This window comes from Panulirus ornatus, chromosome 3 (assembly GCF_036320965.1).
Source record: "Panulirus ornatus isolate Po-2019 chromosome 3, ASM3632096v1, whole genome shotgun sequence".
Lineage (NCBI taxonomy): Eukaryota > Metazoa > Arthropoda > Malacostraca > Decapoda > Palinuridae > Panulirus > Panulirus ornatus.
Genome location: NC_092226.1, coordinates 13,086,412 through 13,107,646, shown reverse-complemented (window position 1 = coordinate 13,107,646; position 21,235 = coordinate 13,086,412). Strand labels below are relative to the sequence as shown.

Genomic DNA, 21,235 nt, shown 5'->3' with positions numbered 1-21,235 from the left:
GTTCGAAGGAATAGTGGTTCCAACAATGTTATATGGTTATGAGGCATGAGCTATAGATAGGGTTGTACGGAGGAGGGTGGATGTGTTGGAAATGATATGTTTAAGGACAACATGTGATGTCAGGTGGTTTGAATGAGTAAGTAATGAAAGGGTAAGAGAGATGTGTGGTAACAGAGTGTGGTTGAGAGAGCAGAAGAGGGTGTGTTGAAATGGATTGGACACATGGAGAGAATGAGTGAGGAAAGATTGACAATGAGGATATATGTGTCAGAGGTGGAGGGAACAAGAAGCAGGAGACCAAATTGGAGGTGGAAGGATGGAGTGAAAAAGATTTTGAGTTATCAGGGCTTGAACATGAGGGTGAAAGGTGTGCAAGGAATAGAGTGAATTGGAACGATGTGCTATACTGGGGTAGACGTACAGTCAGTGTACTGAACCAGGGCATTTAAAGCATCTGGGGTAAACCATGGAAAGGTCTATGTGGAATGGGAGCTGTGATTTTGGTGCATTACACGACAGCTAGAGACTGAGTGTGAATGAACGTGGCCTTTTTGTCTTTTCCTAGCGCTACCTTGCTGAAGGGGGGGTGGGGGATGCTATTTCCTGTGTTGCGGGGTAGTGATGGGAATGGATGAAGGCAGCAAGTATGAATTTGAACATATGTATATATGTATGTCTATGTATATGTTGATATGTATATGTGCGTGTATGGGTGTTTATGTATATATATGTGTATATGAGTGGTTAGGCCATTCTTCTTCTGTTTTCTTGCGCTATCTTACTGTCACAGGAAACAGCGATTAAGGATAATAATATAATAATGTGTATATGAGTGGATGATGAGCCATTCTTCAACTGTTTTCTGACGCTACCTTGCTGACACTGGAAACAGCGATTATGTATAATGATTAATAATAGTAAAATATCATTATTATTATCATACTTGATTGCCGTTTCCCCACATCAGCGAGGTAGTGCAAGGAAACAGACGAAGAAAGACTCATCCACTTACATACATACACGTACATATCAATGTTTACATACACAGACATGGAAAACAGGATGGTATGGAAACAAACGGGGTAGACCTGAGACATACCTCAACCTTTCGACGCCCAGCAGTCTCCCTCAGGAGATACTGATTTTAGCATTTACCAGGACCCTATTCCCCAGCAAGTGATGGTCACTCAGTTGGATGCCTTGGCTTGTCACTGTCTGATTGGATTGCTTGTCCTGCTGTCTCCACTCGTTCACAGCGATCGCCGCTGCCTGACGTGACCAGCAGATGAACCGAGACCTTATGTTAACCCTGTCTTTGGTAGTGATGTATGCAGCTTCTAATGTCTTTATTTGTTTGCTTAGGCCCTCATGCAGTATTCTTGCCTCGTCCCACTTTGGTGGGTGTCCATGTTCATTCATATGTACCACAAGAGCACTGGGTGTCCTATAGTTTCTTAAATCAGCCTTATGCTGATTGATCCTTATCTTTATTCCTTTTCCTGTCTCTCTGAAATATGTGCATTCACAACCACCACAGTGAATCTTGTACACAATGCTTTCCTCAGTGTTGTGTCACATGTCTTTTTATATCTTTAGTTTTCACCAATCATTATTCCCAGTGACATGGCTATATTTCTGCCAGTTTATTGTAGGTCTATGTTAATAATATGAGCTTGCTTGGGATTGGGAATGACTAAAAACTTTTTTTGTCGGTCCCTACAATTGCTTCTCGATTTTTCCTGTCTATTATTTTCTTTGCTTTGTTCCTAAGTTTGCTTAGCAAGCCTTTAGGGTATCATGGCATCATGAAAGCATTAATGATGTATTCCTTTTCCTCTTCTAGGAACTCAATCACTGCAAATCTGCGTAACTTTCTGGAAAAACCCAATTTCCACTCCGCATTTTGTCCTATCACTGTGTGCAGAGATAATGGATGAAATCATCCCAGTTTGTTGGTTTTCTATAGACAAAACTTTGGGCTTTCATTGTTCCTCCAAATGATTATGTCCAGGAAGAGAATTCTACTTTCCTCCTCCTCTTCTGTGGTGAACTGAATACTTTCACATACGTTATTTAGCTGTCTGAGTTTTTCTCCCTTATCCATTCTCCTCAGCACTACGACTATCATGTCATCAACACACTGGAACTTGTACCCATGATCTTGATGAATCTCTTTTTCAAACATTTTCTTGAACAATACAGCCATTACAGCACTCTGAGGTGAACCCATGGCGAGTCCTCTGTGCTGTCTATACTCTTCCTATACAACCTATGTAAAGACAAAAGAACCATAATAAATAACACAGAGCACATTTCATTTACATCATTTTCAGATACATTCACAGTTTTAAAATTCTATGTCTTCTAGAATAATCCACTCATTTTCTATATATCACAGTCAAGACCAGTTTCCTATTAAGATCAGTCTTGTCAATATCTACTGAATCAATATCATTATCATCAGCACTCAGGATATCTTCACCAATTTCCCGGGTTGAGTAAGCATGGCAAGTTGTGGAAATCATTTCCAGCAAGAGAATACACTTGCAAGGGACAGGGCCAAACCTCTTCCAACTATTGTGTGGGTTACTGAGACAGCAGGATTTTTCCCTGTGGTAATTAAGTACAGTTGCTAGTTACATTAAGCATCTGTGCATGCTGAAGAGGTATGCCTTCAAATTTAAATAAGGGCAGAAAGAGGCAACACAGAAATGTATGAGTGCAGGCTGTGCAGAGTATGTAAAACTACACTTGCAGAACTTAAAATAGGTAAAAGTATGTATCTCTATAGGGTGCTTGTAGAAATTATGTGAATGGCTTGCTAAATATTGTTTTGCATATTTTTCATAATACAGGTGTAGAATACTCGACTATCACCACCTTTCATGAGGACTAACCTTTACACCACTACCATTCCTATAACAGAGAAGCTGCGGAATACTCTTCCTTTTGTCTTTCTGCCTTTAATACTGGGTTTTTGTTTTTGGATAGTTAAATGATTCATGTAAACGTAAAGGATTTGTTTAAAAACAGCTGAGCTAACATAACGTGTTTGTGATGGAGGATTCATCATTCAGATTTCCTGTTTCCCATTATAAATTAAAAGATATACATTTATTTGGTACAGTAGGGTAGAGGGACAAGTCAATTGAGAAGTAAGTTTGAATGGAGAAAAACTGGAGGAAGAGAAGTGTTTTAGATACCTGGGAGTGGATTTGGCAGCAGATGGAACCATGGAAGCAGAAGTGAATCATAGGGTGGGGGAGGGGGCGAAAGTTCTGGGAGCGTTGAAAAATGTGTGGAAGTTGAGAACGTTATCTTGGAAAGCACAAATGGGTATGTTTGAAGGAATAGTGGTTCCAACAATGTTATATGGTTGCGAGGTGTGGGCTATAGATAGAGTTGTGCGGAGGAGGGTGGATGTGCTGGAAGTGAGTTGTTTGAGGACAATATGTGGTTTGATTGAGTAAATGATGAAAGGGTAAGAGAGCTGTGTGGTAATAAAAAGAGTGTGGTTGAGAGGGCAGAGCAGAAGAGGGTGTTTTGAAATGGTTTGGTCACTTGGAGAATGAGTGAGGAAAGATTGACAGAGGATATATGAGTCAGAGGTGGAGGGAACAAGGAGAAGTGGGAGACCAAATTGGAGGTGGAAAGATGGAGTGAAAAAGATTTTGAGTGATCAGGGCCTGAACATGCAGGAGGGGGAAAGGCGTGCAAGGAATAGAGTGAATTGGAACGATGTGGTATACCGGGGTTGACGTGCTGTCAATGGATTGAACCAGGGCATGTGAAGCGTCTGGGGTAAACCATGGAAAGTTTTGTGGAGCCTGGATGTGGAAAGGGAGCTGTGGTTTCGGTGCATTATACATGACAGCTAGAGACTGAGTGTGAACAAATGTGGCCTTTGTTGTCTTTTCCTAGCGCTACCTCACGCAAATGGAGGGGGGAGGGGGTTGTCATTTCATGTGTGGTGGGGTGGCGACGGAAATGAATAAGGGCAGACAGTATGAATTATGTACATATGTGTATATATGTATATGTCTGTGTGTGTATATATATGTATACATTGAGATGTATAGGTATGTATATGTGCTGTGTGTGGACGTGTATGTATATACATGTGTATGTGGGTGGGTTGGGCCATTCTTTTGTCCGTATCCTTGCGCTACCTCGCTAATGTGGGAGACAGCGACAAAGTATAATAAATAAATAAACAAACATGTAAAAGTAAAGAACACAAATATGTGAGCTGACATACTTTTATTTGGCTGTGGTGTACCACCAAAGTTAATGCTTGAATCTCAAAGGGGAGTTTTGGAGGATGTCATTCATATTTTCTGTTCCCTCCTTATAAACTTAAAGAAATGCATGGAAAAATAAGTACAAAAAATGAGCCAACATATTTTATACAGTTGTAATATAACGCTGAAATTAATGAGTAGTTTTCCCCAGGGACTTGAGAAGGAGTGTTCAATAGTCAGAGGTATTACAGAGTTGCCAATCAAGCAACCTGTGCAGTTCAAAAGAGCCCACAGAGATAAGCTCGACTATTCAGACTCGTGACATTTCTGGACAGTTAAGTTATATATGACTTCCACTGCTTATAGGTCAAAGTTGGGTCTACAAACATGAGCAGAGCTCGGATAAATTTTCATGTCTTTCCCTTTTAAGCCGAGATGGCCATGATTGAGGTATGTTTTGCTTGTGCCACGTCAGTCACTTTTCTCTAAACATTCCAAAACTTTTGTATTTAATCAACAAGAACCTTTGTTTCCTGCAATACAAGATCTACCTACTTTTGTTTTCATCACTTTATATATTCATTGTAAAAGACATCCATCATTTGTATATAGTGCTGTTTGTAAGTAAACATTACTGTATTACTGAATTGAGCTCATGTTAAAGCTGAAAACATACAAAAAATTCTTGTTAACCTTTGTAGCAACATATACGTTGAAAAAATAAGAGCCATCAAAATAACATACCAGAACTTTAAAGTCAACAAGCACTACGGAGTAGTTCAGCTGGATGCGATGTAAAGAAATTTTAATTCTGACACTGACTACAAAGATTTCAGGCTCTTGTCTGCTTCGACAAATTTACCAAGATGCACCCAGCAAATTGCGAAGAACGTTTGGTAAAGACTGTAAATGGATAAACCAATGTGTATCTTTTATTCAAATACACATACACACTCATGCGCTGTATAGGTTAGAATCTTTTCGGCAATGGCTCTGATTGGTGTTGTCCTAATAACACAATCTGCACATTATAGGTTTCAAACTCCTCTTAAGTTTTTGTTTATCACATAAGGAAAAAATTACATAATTAACTAAACTTTATTGCTATAGTTTCATAAAATTCACAAATGTTTAAAACAGATTTTCATTATACAATAATATTATAACAGCATCTCTTCAGTAGTTTACCAATGCTACCCCAGTGAATCACCACACCCTACCTGCAAAGGGGCTGCAACACCATCACTGGCGGACTCGGAAAGGTAAATATCACACTGGTTTCCCTTGGGGGCATATTCTGGAATTTTAAGTGTTCAATTCTGTGACAGAAGAAATGGATCTGTATTACTAAACCTTTACATTTCATAAATAATGGTTGATAAAGTCATGCACCTGCTGTCAAAGAAACAGCATTGAAAATTTAGCTAATCACTAATAAATGCCAATGTAGAGAAAATTCTTAAAATATGGTCCCATGTTCAACACTAAGGTTAAAATGCTTTGATCAAGGGAATGCCTGATGTTGATTCTGATACATACAGCACATGTAAATGGAGAGTAAAAACGAAGGAAATTTACAATAGTTTGGCCAAGCCTCATCCAACACATATTGATACCATATAAAACTGAACATTAACTGTTTGTGTAGTTGCCTATATCAGCTATCAAATTATAGAAATAATGAAATTAAATAAAACATCAAAAGCAATACAGTAATACCAGAATTTAAAGTATTCTTTTGAGAACTTCTGACTGAAGCAGAAACATAATTTCCCACGTATTCCCTGCGTGTCATAGATGGCAACTAAAAGGGGAGGGAGCGGGGTCTGGAAATCCTTCCCTCTCATTTTTTAATTTTCCAAAAGAAGGAACAGAGATGGGGGGCTAAGTGAGGATATTTCCTCAAAGGCTAAGTCCTCTGTTCTTAAAGCTACCTTGCTAATGCAGGAAATGGCAAATAGCATGAAAAAAATATATATACATATATATATATATTCCTATGAGTCCACAGGGAAAATGAAACACAATAAGTTTCCAAGTGCACTCGTGTAATAATCACATCATCGGGAGATACAAGAAAGAAATATGTCAGCTGATATACAACGAAGAGACGTAGCTAGGACGCCATGTGGTAAACACGTGATAACCAAATGGCGTTCTAGCAACGTCTCTTCATTGTATATCAGCTGACATATTTCTTTCTTGTATTACTATTATTATTATACTTTGTCACTGTCTCCCACGTTAGTGAGGTAGCACATGGAAACAGACGAAAGAATGGCCCAACCCACCCACATACAAGTGTATATATAAACGTCCACACACGCACATATACATGCCAATTCATTTCAACCTATACACATATACATACACAGACATATATAGGCACATGTAAATATTCATACTTGCTGCCTTCATCTATTCCTGTCGTCACCCTGCCACACATGAAATAGTAGCAGCTCACACACACACACTGCGAGGTAGCGCTATGAGAAGACAAAAAAAAAGGCCACATTCATTCACACTCAGTCTCTAGCTGTGATGTGTAATGCACTAAAGCCAAAGCTGCACCAAAACCCCTTCTCATACATTTTTGCCATTTCCCGCGATTGCGAGGTACCATCAAGAACAGAGGACTGAGCCTTAGAGGGAAAGCCCTCACTTGGCCCCATTCTCTGTTCCTCTTTTTGGAAAAGTAAGAAACGGGAGGGAAGGATTTCTAGCCCCCACTCCCTGCCCTTTTAGTTGCCTTCTACGACGCACAAGGAATATGTGGGAGTATTCTTTCTCCCCTATCCCCAGGAACATATAAGTATAAATTATATTTACTTATCACACAATTGCCACTTCCCCTGCCAGTGAGGCGCCACAAGGAAACAGATGAAGAATGGCCCATCCACTCATACACACACATGGGATAGTGATGCTGTTTTCCTGTGGGTTGGGGTAGTGACAGGAATGGATAAAGACAAGCAAGTATGAATATGTACATGTGTATGTATGTAATGTCTGCATATGTGTAAGTATATTTTGATTTGTATATGTATATATATGTGCCTATGTGAGTGTTTATGTTAGAAATGTGTGTTTCTGAGTGGATGTGCCATTCTTCATCTGTTTCCTAGTGCTACCTTGCTGACGCGGGAAACAGCAATTATGTATAATGATAATAATAATAATAATGAAAAGAAAATAATATAGAAACCCCAAGACCCCTTCTATGGGGATCCAGCAGCTTCAAGGCTGTGCTACAACTGGAAACATAATTGATGAAAAGAATGACTGAGGATAAGTTGACAAAAAGGGTATATGTGTCAGAAATGGAGGGGACAAAGGGATGGGAGACCAAATTAGAGATGAAAGGACAGAGTGAGAAATATTTTGGGTGCTTGGGGCCTGAACATGCATGAGGGAGAAAGGCATGCATGGGATACAGTGAATCGGAATGATGTAGTACACAAGGGTTGATGGGCTGTCAATATACTGAACCAGAATGTGTGAAGCGGACGGGGTAAACCTTAGTAAGGTCTGTGGGGCCTGGTTGTGGATAAGAAGCTGTGGTTTTGGTGCACTGCAAATGACAATCAGAGAATGAATGTGAGCAAATGCAGCCTTTTCTCATCTGTTCCTGGGGCTACCTAACTAATTCAGGAAACTTTACATTGGGGTACTTTACATAAAATCTCAAGCATCACATAACTACTCTTCCACGAATTTAACTTGACTAACACTCACCAAATCATATAAAAGTTATCATTACCCTAAATTTTAATATTTACATATACTGACATGCAGGTATGTGTTGCTTATTAATGTACAAAGGTCCCTTGCCAGCCACTGCAGTTATATTCCTGGAAGACCCTGTGGTTGGCAATACCATGGCTGGCAAGGTACAGGGCCTATGGAAAAATGGGGTTAGGGGGAGTGACCCTAAAGAAACAAACATTTAGTCCTGTAATGAAAACTTTAGGGTTAAAAATAAGCATGGTATAATTCAAAAACAATATCCTTATGCAACAAAAGAACAAAGAAATACTGGACAAAACTGGAAGGTAATAATACAATGTCAACAATGATGGTGTGCCTCCATATTCCCACACAAGCATTCAGCCAGGTGTGCCACACAAAAGACTATCTCAGCACTTGCCCTATCAACACAGCCTGGTTGTGACACTTTTGCCTTGCTCTAGACATGTTGATCTGCTGGGATGGCCACAAGCAGCCCATGGCCACTTCACACTTGCCCAATCCATGGACAAAACTTTGATGGTGTCATGAAAAACTTGATGCAGCACTTGGTTACATGGTATACACCATTTTAAATGCATATACTCAAAACCATGGTAGGCAAAGGACCTCTGTACATGTTTAACCAAGTGTGAACCCTCTTGTCTACTCCAGTACATCAAAAATATACCGGGAAGGTATTTGTACACTACAGCTGGTAACTGAAGACCTGAACTCGCATACATCCTAAAGGCTACAGAGTTTGAAGAAACAGAGATGCAACTCCCAAAGCTAATTAAGCGTGTTATCTTACAATATGGAACCCTTGTTCATTGTTTTGAAATTTTTGTCAGCACCCTGGCTCTTTGAAGAACTTTATAAGAAAATATTTACTAGTAATGTAATCAGAGTTCAGGTCCAATGGGGTCTATGTTCTCAACAGATTTTATATATAGCAATGGAAGAACTAGTATGAAGAGTATTTGCTTGTAATCAAAATTTTTTGCAATCCATATCCCATGTCTTTTCCTCTACCAACCCAACTGACTTATGCACAAACTTCAAACATTGTCTGTATATTCCACTATCCTTACAGCCTAACACATGCATACAAACACTTGCTCTTCCATACAATCCAGTCATAAAGCCTCCTTTTTAAAAAAATAAATATACATTAGATATAGTTCCTGTAACAGTCTGTGCATTCCATACCAAATCTGCAATTTTAATGATAAACTTGGGTAAACATAGTCCTGGATACTCTTAAGTTTCTTATGTATACTTTTTGTAAGAAACTGTTCTAGGTCTTGGAAGCAAAATTTGAAAAGTCTGTCTTTAATTTTATGGTTGGTTGGTGCTGGAGTGAGTCTTGTGCCAAGGAGTTATCAACTTTGCTCTTGGCTTCTTGCTGACCTCTCAATGCACTTTCCAGTCTTAGGCGCAAATCTGGTTTACTTGTTAAAACAGCACGGAACTCCTGCAAAAATACAATCTGATATGACTCAAAAACTGAATTATGGGAACTTAAAGTCATTTATGCTAGCTAAGCAAATGAACAAAAGTTTTATGTTCAAGGGAAATGTAGATATGGTGGAAGGACAGTACAGAGGAAGAAAGGGTCTTAAAAAGTGCAATTATGCACAGCTATGCAAGTATGATCCTGCTTTTTGAGAGATTTTGTTTACATAGGCTCCTCAGAGAGTGGGTGAATTATGTATCAGGTATATTCAAATCAAAATTAACCTATTAAGAGCAATGGATTATGTACTCTGAACTGGATTCTCCCAAGTGACAGGCTATAAAACTGCTTCATTCAAACTTGGATGCTATCCCCACAGAAAGAGGAATGAATGATTTAGTAAAAAAAAAAAAAAAAGTTTTCTCTAAGCTAGTTAAAAACAAGTTTTCAGCGTATGTATACTAAATCAAATGGAATGATCTGCTTGTAGGAAGATGATGCTATGCTGAATATAAGTGTAAGGTGTTCTCAGACTCCATCAGCCTGAGGTTACACTGCAAGTGAAAAGTCACCTTTGGCAAGGTTGTATCATTGTCAGTAGATAAAACATAGTAAAGCCTCACCAGAAAACTTCTTGCTCCAATGGAGTCCATTCTGTTGCTGCTACTGAGTGTAATACAACCTTGAAGCTGTAGGAACCCTTGGATTTTTGCAAAGGTGTCCTGGGGTCTTATAATAATGTATCTTAAAGTTCATACCTGGTACCATCACAGTGCTTTACTTTTATTGTAGGTCGTTAACATGAACTGACCTAAACGATAAATTCAACATTAATCAACCCAATATAAAAACATAAAAAAAGTTCCATCAAGAATTCTGAGGTCTTATGTTTCTCTGTCTCCTGTTAAATCATTCCAAATTCCATGGTGTGGATCAGACCTTTTGAATCTCTAATACTTATCCTCTGCCTATCTTCAGTATGTTAACTTAAAGAAGCACAATGTCAAAAAAAAGACTGATTATTCTGAAGTCATGCCCATTGATACAATTTTCAATTTAGTCTTAAGATGTGTTTACCGAAGGGCACAGGTTCGAACTGATGGGAAATATGGCCAGTACATGAAAGAGAATAAGTATTAAAGGGAGGGCATGGAGGAAAAGCAAACTGCAGTAAGTAAAGTGGAATCATCAGCATACGAGTAATTAGAGTTAGAAGCAGAAGAGAGATCATTTACTGAGAAAAGAAAAGGCACCGGAAAGAATCCTGAGGAACACCACAACTGACAGGATAGGAGGGGGAAGTTGCTTCATCTACAACAGAAACATCGAAACCATCAAATGCTTTAGTTTCACTAAAATCCCTAAAGGAGGAGGACCGAAGGTGAATCACATAGGTCAGATCACCAATATACCTACCTCTACAAAATCACAATGATACACTCTCTTAAAAAAAAACAGTCTTCCAAGTGGGCATGTTTTCACAAACTCAAGTTGGCATTTCCCATGTAAAACAATGCTCACAGATTTTAGCCATAATTTTGGCTCAGACCAGATAGTTCATACTGGGTTCAAGTGTCAATTTAAGTACATCATTCAGGGAAAATGACTGAAAAAGATGTCAGATAATTCAAGCTATAACAACTAAAATGATGATCTAAGGACTGACAACAGATTGAAAATCCATAAAGTACTAATGAAATAAAATCCCAAAATCTGTAATCCAACACAGTCAAGATTACTGCCAACTTGCAGCATGAGTTTCAAACATTGGCAGCTTTGTTTATCATGCTATGCTGAAGCATATACCATTGTTTTCTTTTTATCTGATTGATATTTCCAATACTTCTGCACTCATAACAGCATCCGGAAAGTATAGTGACAGTACTCGGTGTTGTGTGGCAAACAGGATGTTGCACTTCCCACTGACAAAAAGTGGATTTCTCACAGAAAGTATAAAAGGGTATGTTAATATGTTGCCCTAGTAATTCATGCCATTTCTCTGCCATGTTCTTTCTTCTATGTTAACAAATGCTGGAGGAAGGTGGCAGACTCGCCACTCTGGGCCAATTAATATTGGTTTCAATGCCAACACTAACTTTGGTGTTTTCAATAAGGGTGCATTTTCCAGAAAAAAAAATCTATCTCTGAAACCCATTCCCTTTAGGACCTCCCTCAAGAGGGTGGCTATAGCTGAAGTCTCCAAAACTGATGAACTTCTTTGCTTTTAGTGCCCCACTTTATGAAACTCTAGTGTAGTGTTTTCAAAGGCTCCTACCTAATGAAAAAATGTAATATCAAATTATTAAATAAAAAATATCAAGGTGGAACTTTTCACAGAATCAAAATTGGTAACAAAGTGATTTCTGCTAAGGCAACTTAGATTTAACTTATATATTTCTTTTTGAAAGAAAAGTCAATGAAATACCTACATACTGAGTTGTATTAATTGATACTTTATGTATACTGAACAGAATCCTTTCATGTAATGTAATAGAGATATCATCTATAAATAAAATCTCAAGTTGAGATCAATACCATAACTATGATGATCCTTTCTTTCTCTTTTATATTGGTTCATTTCCCAATTTAGCACCCAAGAACACATGAAAAGGGGTCTCATTCCCTCACATCTATTCTCTAGCTAATATGTGTGATGCACTAAAACCACAGCCCACTATAAGCAACCAGGTCCCAAAGACCTTTTTGTGGTTTTCCCCAGCTGGTTCACATCCTATGATGATGTAGGGAAAATATTTCTATATCATAATATGACACTAACTACAACATCCTTATGAGTTATAGCCTTGAAACATCATTTAAGGATTCTGTTCAACACATAAAGTATCCCTTATTTCTTTTCAAGACTGTATGCAAATGTCACTTTTATTTGTCTTTGACAATGACGGAAAATATTACAAATCTGTCACTAGCTGCAGCAGGAGGCACTCCTTTTGAAGCAATTTGATCCATATAAAATTGTATAGAAATCTTTACTTCTGTTTGTTTGGTAATTTGATACAGCAGGTTCTTTATATTAACAATGTTTATGCAATTTTGTTTTTGTTCATGCATTCATTAAAGCAATCCACTAAATCAAACTCAAAATCTGCATTTAAATGGTCCCTAATGGAAATTATGCATTCAAAATTTGAGTTAACAAAGATCAACAATGTGTTGACGTGATCCCAGCTGGAAATTACACACAATATTTGAGTCAAAATGGACTGCAAACTCATTAACATGGTTCCAATTAAACAATTGCTACCAAAATCTTAGCATTTTGAGTATTATGAATAAAAAAAAAAAATTGTGTGTGTATTACCATAATTCCAAGAGTTTTCAGTGATTATTACTTAAATCACATATTTCTAAGGTATCTGTTAGTGAGGATATGGGCTGGGGGAAGAGTAAAGAATGTGCCCTAATTGGCATTGTGCTAAAACAGGTTTGGAGGGAAAGATAAGGAACAACATCCACCTACTATCTTTTTATGGGATTTCACAGTTAGTATTACTTCATCAATTATCTATCAATAATTTCTTGGATAACTGAAGGGCAAAAATTGAATGGTTCTTTTGTTTTGGGTTTTTATCTGTACAGGGATTGAATGGTGCTGCTGTTTTGGGTTTTATCTGTGTGGGAAAAAGTGAATGATTTCAGTGTTTTGGGTTTTCCAGTGAAATAAGTCAAGGTTACATGGGAGTTCACTGTAATACATTCAGGTGACACTTTAAAAACTGACTTCTTGAAAGAATGGATGAGACTGTAAATAATAATTAAGCCCATTACTGGAAAACCAGTACTTTGACAAAAGATACCACATCTGAATCATTCACAGTTTACAAGACTATCTCCTCTCCTCATAATGCTCTACTTCATTTTCACTCACAAGATTTATTAACATAATAAAATAAGATGTTACCATAATACTACATCAATTAAAATTCACATTACTAAAACATACCTGTGGGTACTGTGGCCCAATTTTCTGAAGTCTTGCCAAAGCATATTGGTGAAGCTGTCGAGTTGGATGGTTAACACTACTCAAACGATTAGTGTCTTGTAAAGCCCCAACCATGACCCCAACCAACACTCCAACAAGTTCATTCCCTGTAATATCAAAGAAAAACTGCAGTTGCTTGTTACTCCCACTGTAACAAGATATGAGCCAATAAACTGCTATTTATCACATGTTAAAAAGGTAGCACAGAACATCAATGATCCAAAACAGTTCCTGAAATCCCAATGAGAATGCTGGAAGTCAATGCAACTTAAATTAAAATCAAAGTCTTTATCCATACTCACCATTTCCAGCATTAAGCATCAATGAAGTAACACCAAGTACTGATGAAGAAAGGGCCACTTTGCTCACATCCATTCTCTAGCTATCATGTGTAAGTGTAATGCACCAAAATCATAGCCCCCTACCCACAACCAAGCTCCACAGACCTTTCCATTGTTTCCCGCAGCTGCTCCATATGCCAATGTTCAGTCCACTGACAGCATGTTGCCCCCTGTATACCACATTACTCTAATTCACTTTATCCCATGCAAACTTTTTGCCCTCCTGACTAATAAAAATATTTTTCACTCCATCCTTCAATCTCCTGTTTGATCTCTGCCTTTTTCTTGTCCCCTCCACTTCCGACACATATCCTCTTTGTTAACCTCTCTTCACCCACTGTATCCAGATGTTCAAATCATTTCACCACACCCTCTTCAGCTCTCTAACCACATTCTTCTTATTACCACACCTCTCTCTTATCCTTTTATTACTTAACTGATCAAACAACCTCACACCACATATTGTCTATAAACATTAAATTTCCAAAAAACCCGACATTCTCCACACATTCTCATCTGTAGCTCATGCCTCACATCCTTACAACAATACTATGAGCACTATATCTTCAAACATACCCATTTTTGCCCTCCCAGATATCATCCTCTCTTTTCACACATTCCTCAATGCTCCCAGAACCTTCACCCCCTCACCCACCTTATTGCTCACTTCAACTTCCATGGTTCCATTCACTGCCATGTTCACCACCAAGTATCTAAAACACTCCACTTCCTGCAAATTTCCTCCACTCACACTCACACCCTGAAAAAATTGTCTGTGTCCCCTGCTTATCCTAATAACGTTGCTTTTGTTCCCACTTACTCTCACCTTCCTCTTTTCATACACTCCCAAACTCAGTTACCAACTTATGCAGTTTCTCTTTCAAAGCTACCATATGTACTGTGTTTTCAGCAAACAACTGACCCACTTCCAAGGCGGCTCACCCCCTACAGACTGCATGCTCACCCCACTCTATAAGACCCTAGCATTTACCTCTCTCATCACCCCATCATACACAAATTAAACAGACTTGGTGACATCACACAACCTTGCCGCAGACCAACCTTCAACTTGAACCGCTCACTCTCCTCTCTACCAACTCAAAACTTACAACTCTTCCTAATCACACATGTGCCTTTCATTCTTGATAAAAATTTCTCACAGCTTCTCGTAGCTTTCCTGCAACATCATATATTTGTAAGATCTTCCACGATACATCTCTATCCACCGTATCATAAACTCTTTCTAAATACATACATGCCATATGCAGATCTCTGTTTCTATAAGTATTTTTGCATCCTGAGAGCCACACTATTCCTCCCTAATATGATGCTCAGTACATTCCTTCACCCTCTCTATCGAAACTCTCCCATACAATTTATCATGTACACTCAACAAAATTATACTCTGTAGTTGGAACACTCACCTTTGTTCCACTTGCCATTATACAATGGCACAATACATGTATTCTGCCAAGCCTCAGGTGCTTCACCATGATCCATATATACAATGAAAATCCTAACTAACCTACCAAAAACACAGTCACCTCCTTTCTTATAAAATCTAACTGCAATACCATTCACTCCAACTGCCTTGCCCCATTTAATCTTACACAGGACTTTCACCACCTCTTCTCTTCTCACTAAGTTACTCGCAATAACTCACTAATTTGCATACCATCCTGACCCAAACACCCTATACTGCCTCCCTATCCTCAACCACATTCAATATTTCTTCAAAACACTCATGCCATCTCCTCCTCACTTCATCACTTCCTGTTTCAACAAAAATATAAACAATAATACAAGAGAAATAGTTTCTTTTACCATTTTTTTTTTTTTTATTATACTTTGTCGCTGTCTCCCGCGTTTGCGAGGTAGCGCAAGGAAACAGACGAAAGAAATGGCCCAACCCCCCCCAATACACATGTATATACATACGTCCACACACGCAAATATACATACCTACACAGCTTTCCATGGTTTACCCCAGACGCTTCACATGCCTTGATTCAATCCACTGACAACACGTCAACCCCAGTATACCACATCGCTCCAATTCACTCTATTCCTTGCCCTCCTTTCACCCTCCTGCATGTTCAGGCCCCGATCACACAAAATCTTTTTCACTCCATCTTTCCACCTCCAATTTGGTCTCCCTCTTCTCCTCGTTCCCTCCACCTCCGACACATATATCCTCTTGGTCAATCTTTCCTCACTCATTCTCTCCATGTGCCCAAACCACTTCAAAACACCCTCTTCTGCTCTCTCAACCACGCTCTTTTTATTTCCACACATCTCTCTTACCCTTACGTTACTCACTCGATCAAACCACCTCACACCACACATTGTCCTCAAACATCTCATTTCCAGCACATCCATCCTCCTGCGCACAACTCTATCCATAGCCCACGCCTCACAACCATACAACATTGTTGGAACCACTATTCCTTCAAACATACCCATTTTTGCTTTCCGAGATATGTTCTCGACTTCCACACATTCTTCAAGGCCCCCAGAATTTTCGCCCCCTCCCCCACCCTATGATCCACTTCCGCTTCCATGGTTCCATCCGCTGCCAGATCCACTCCCAGATATCTAAAACACTTCACTTCCTCCAGTTTTTCTCCATTCAAACTCACCTCCCAATTGACTTGACCCTCAACCCTACTGTACCTAATAACCTTGCTCTTATTCACATTTACTCTTAACTTTCTTCTTCCACACACTTTACCAAACTCAGTCACCAGCTTCTGCAGTTTCTCACATGAATCAGCCACCAGCGCTGTATCATCAGCGAACAACAACTGACTCACTTCCCAAGCTCTCTCATCCCCAACGGACTTCATACTTGCCCCTCTTTCCAAAACTCTTGCATTTACCTCCCTAACAACCCCATCCATAAACAAATTAAACAACCATGGAGACATCACACACCCCTGCCGCAAACCTACATTCACTGAGAACCAATCACTTTCCTCTCTTCCTACACGTACACATGCCTTACATCCTCGATAAAAACTTTTCACTGCTTCTAACAACTTTCCTCCCACACCATATATTCTTAATACCTTCCACAGAGCATCTCTATCAACTCTATCATATGCCTTCTCCAGATCCATAAATGCTACATACAAATCCATACTTTTACCATAAAAATTACTATTATAGCCACTACGTCAATCTAAGTTTCCCAATATGATGACAAAGTTATACTTCATTTGACAATCAATGGGTAACCAAGGTGCATGATACTATTTCAGCTGTGTTGTTAAGTAACCAGTGACATTTATCTTTAGATGTGAAGTCATACATCAGCTGGATGTGGAAAGGGAGCTGTATATGAATATGTATAAAAAAAAAAAAAAAAAAAAAAAAATGTTTGTAAACATTGAAATGTATAGGTTGTTTAATTTGTTTATGGATGGGGTTGTTAGGGAGGTAAATGCAAGAGTCCTGGAAAGAGGGGCAAGTATGAAGTCTGTTGGGGATGAGAGAGCTTGGGAAGTGAGTCAGTTGTTGTTCGCTGATGATACAGCGCTGGTGGCTGATTCATGTGAGAAACTGCAGAAGCTGGTGACTGAGTTTGGTAAAGTGTGTGGAAGAAGAAAGTTAAGAGTAAATGTGAATAAGAGCAAGGTTATTAGGTACAGTAGGGTTGAGGGTCAAGTCAATTGGGAGGTGAGTTTGAATGGAGAAAAACTGGAGGAAGTGAAGTGTTTTAGATATCTGGGAGTGGATCTGGCAGCGGATGGAACCATGGAAGCGGAAGTGGATCATAGGGTGGGGGAGGGGGCGAAAATTTTGGGAGCCTTGAAAAATGTGTGGAAGTCGAGAACATTATCTCGGAAAGCAAAAATGGGTATGTTTGAAGGAATAGTGGTTCCAACAATGCTGTATGGTTGCGAGGCGTGGGCTATGGATAGAGTTGTGCGCAGGAGGATGGATGTGCTGGAAATGAGATTTGAGGACAATGTGTGGTGTGAGGTGGTTTGATCGAGTAAGTAACGTAAGGGTAAGAGAGATGTGTGGAAATAAAAAGAGCGTGGTTGAGAGAGCAGAAGAGGGTGTTTTGAAATGGTTTGGGCACATGGAGAGAATGAGTGAGGAAAGATTGACCAAGAGGATATATGTGTCGGAGGTGGAGGGAACGAGGAGAAGAGGGAGACCAAATTGGAGGTGGAAAGATGGAGTGAAAAAGATTTTGTGTGATCGGGGCCTGAACATGCAGGAGGGTGAAAGGAGGGCAAGGAATAGAGTGAAATGGAGCGATGTGGTATACAGGGGTTGACGTGCTGTCAGTGGAGTGAATCAAGGCATGTGAAGCGTCTGGGGTAAACCATGGAAAGCTGTGTAGGTATGTATATTTGCGTGTGTGGACGTGTGTATGTACATGTGTATGGGGGGGGGGGTTGGGCCATTTCTTTCGTCTGTTTCCTTGCGCTACCTCGCAAACGCGGGAGACAGCGACAAAGTATAAAAAAAAAAAAAAAAAAAAAAAACATTGAAATGTATAGGTATGTACATATATGTGCATGAATGAGCGTGTATGTGGGTGGGTTGGGCCATTCTTTCGTCTGTTTCCTTGTGCTACCTCGCTAACGTGGGAGACAACAACAAAGTATAATTTTTTTTTTTTTTTTTTTTTTGCTTTGTCGCTGTCTCCCGCGTTTGCGAGGTAGCGCAAGGAAACAGACGAAAGAAATGGCCCAACCCACCCCCATACACATGTATAAACATACACGTCCACACACGCAAATATACATACCTACACAGCTTTCCATGGTTTACACCAGACGCTTCACATGCCCTGATTCAATCCACTGCCAGCACGTCAACCCCGGTATACCACATCGATCCAATTCACTCTATTCCTTGCCCTCCTTTCACCCTCCTGCATGTTCAGGCCCCGATCACACAAAATCTTTTTCACTCCATCTTTCCACCTCCAATTTGGTCTCCCACTTCTCCTCATTCCCTCCACCTCCGACACATATATCCTCTTGGTCAATCTTTCCTCACTCATTCTCTCCATGTGCCCAAACCATTTCAAAACACCCTCTTATGCTCTCTCAACCATGCTCTTTTTATTTCCACACATCTCTCTTACCCTTACATTACTTACTCGATCAAAACACCTCACACCACATATTGTCCTCAAACATCTCATTTCCAGCACATCCACCCTCCTGTGCACAACTCTATCCATAGCCCACTCCTCGCAACCATACAACATTGTTGGAACCACTATTCCTTCAAACATACCCATTTTTGCTTTCCGAGATAATGTTCTCGACTTCCACACATTTTTCAATGCTCCCAGAACTTTCGCCCCCTCCCCACCCTATGACTCACTTACACTTTCATGATTCCATACGCTGCCAAATCCATTCCCAGAAATCTAAAACACTTCATTTCCTCCAGTCTTTCTCCATTCAAACTTACTTCCCAATTGACTCGTCCCTCAACCCTACTGTAGCAAATAACCTTGCTCTTATTCACGTTTACTCTCAGAAGTATAATAAATAAATAATATAATAAATAATATAAATAATATAAAATCATTACATCTGGCATTAACCCTTAAATGCTAGGAGACTTGCAAAAAGTTGACTGCAATGTGAACAAATCTTCATCTTTTTTTTTTTTCATACCATTCGCCACTTCCCGCATTAGCGAGGTAGCGTTAAGAACAAAGGACTGGGCCTTTGAGGGAATAACCTCAGCTGGCCCCCTTCTCTGTTCCTTCTTTTGGAAAATTAAAAAAAAAATGAGAGGGGAGGTTTTCCAGCCCCCCTGCTCCCTTCCCTTTTAGTCGCCTTCTACAACACGCAGGGAATACGTGGGAAGTATTCTTTCTCCCCTAACCCCAGTGAACAAATCTAAATATTCAAATTTTCTATTTCTTATTACAAAATGAAAGAAATACATGTAAATGATATGTACAAGAAAGACTGAGCTACCAGCATTCAGTACAAATATACAATCTCTCCTTGTCATACATGACACTTGACAACACTTAAATCACACAGCTCATTCTTTGTAACTCTAGATTTTCCTGCAGTGAGCACTGTGCACTAGCCCTGCCTTTTGGCAAAATGGTAGGAGGAATAGATAGTAGTAGTAGTAGTAGGAACATTTAGGCAGGAGCATTATGCAGAAACAATAGGTACAGGTAGTAGGTTGGAACATTAGGAAGGAGCATTAGGTAGAAGTAGTCAGTAGGAACATTAGGTAGGAGCCTCTACAAACTCTGCGGTAGAGTTGCCCTCTTCCAGTGGCCTGTTAAGGGTGAGGCACTTAAGGCTAAGAAGCAGCACTAAAGTTCACTAATTATGGAGATTCTATAACTGAGGCCAACCAATTGTGGTGAGTTCCAGTTGGGATCAGGTGTCAGAGATACAAATAGATAGATAGATAAAGTGAGCTAACATACTTTATTTGGTTATGGTATAATGCTGAAGTTAACACACAAATCCCTCTGGGGAGTGGGGAAGAAATGGAGGAGGTTTTTGAAGGATGTGCACAATTTGAATTTTTGGCTTCTAATTATAAAATGAAGGAAAAGCATGTAAATGTAAGGGACACAATAAAAAGTCAGACAACATATTTTATATGGTCATGGTATAAAACTGATTCTAACACATAAATCCCCAGGGGAAGGGTGGAGGAAGCATTCTGGAGGGGGATGGTTTCAATTCAAATTTTCTATTTCCCATTCTAACAGTTTGAAGTGTCACCATGGCAAAACTCATATGTTTGGCAGAAACCAGAGCCATAAAAGACAAATAAAAGAAAATGCCAAAATATTGGCACAGTTAAAAATTTGTATAATCTTTGTGCCATACTTGATCACTGTTTCCCTCATTAGTGAAGTAGCGCTGGAAACAGCTGAAGAAAGGACACATCCGCTCACATCTATTCTCTAGCTGTCGCGTGTAATGCACCGAAACCACAGCTTCCTATCCACAATTCCCCAAAGATCTTTCCTTGGTTTACCCTGGACACTTCACATGCCCTGGTTCAGTTCAATGACAGCACACTGAGCCCTTTATACCACATCTTTCCAATTCACTATCTCTCAAGCACACATTTCACCCTCCTGCATGTTCTGGTCCTGATCATGAAAAACTGTTTTCATTCCATCCTTCCATCTCTAATTTGGCTTTCCAGTTCTATATCTACAGGTGTCTATTTCATTATTACACTCTTTCACACACTTCCATAACTCCTGCTTCAAAAGCTGTGCTACTCCCTCCTTAGCTCTTGTCCTGTCACCAACCCCTAACTTTACTCCCAAGACATTTCCAAACTATTCTTCAACTTTACCCTTGAGCCATGTTTCACTTAAGAGCCAAAACATCCAAGTTTTTTCCTTAAGCATATTACCTATCTCCATTCTCTTATATTGATTACATCCACACACATTTAGACACACCAGCCTGAGCCTTTGAGAAGGATGAGCACT

The 21,235-nt window shown here is 39.5% G+C and overlaps 1 protein-coding gene across 1 annotated transcript in view; it reads right to left on the bottom strand.

The window, feature by feature from the left end:
* Window positions 1-5,325: 5,325 nt before the first annotated feature.
* Window positions 5,326-21,235, bottom strand: part of LOC139760622 (HEAT repeat-containing protein 5B-like) — a 135,477-nt gene continuing 119,567 nt past the window's right edge. The window contains exons 32-33 of the mRNA XM_071684019.1: window positions 13,391-13,536; window positions 5,326-9,444 (exon numbers count right to left, since the gene is read on the bottom strand). Coding sequence (XP_071540120.1) covers window positions 9,268-9,444; window positions 13,391-13,536 — 323 coding nt within the window. The 3' untranslated portion in view covers window positions 5,326-9,267. The remainder of the gene's footprint in view (window positions 9,445-13,390; window positions 13,537-21,235) is intronic.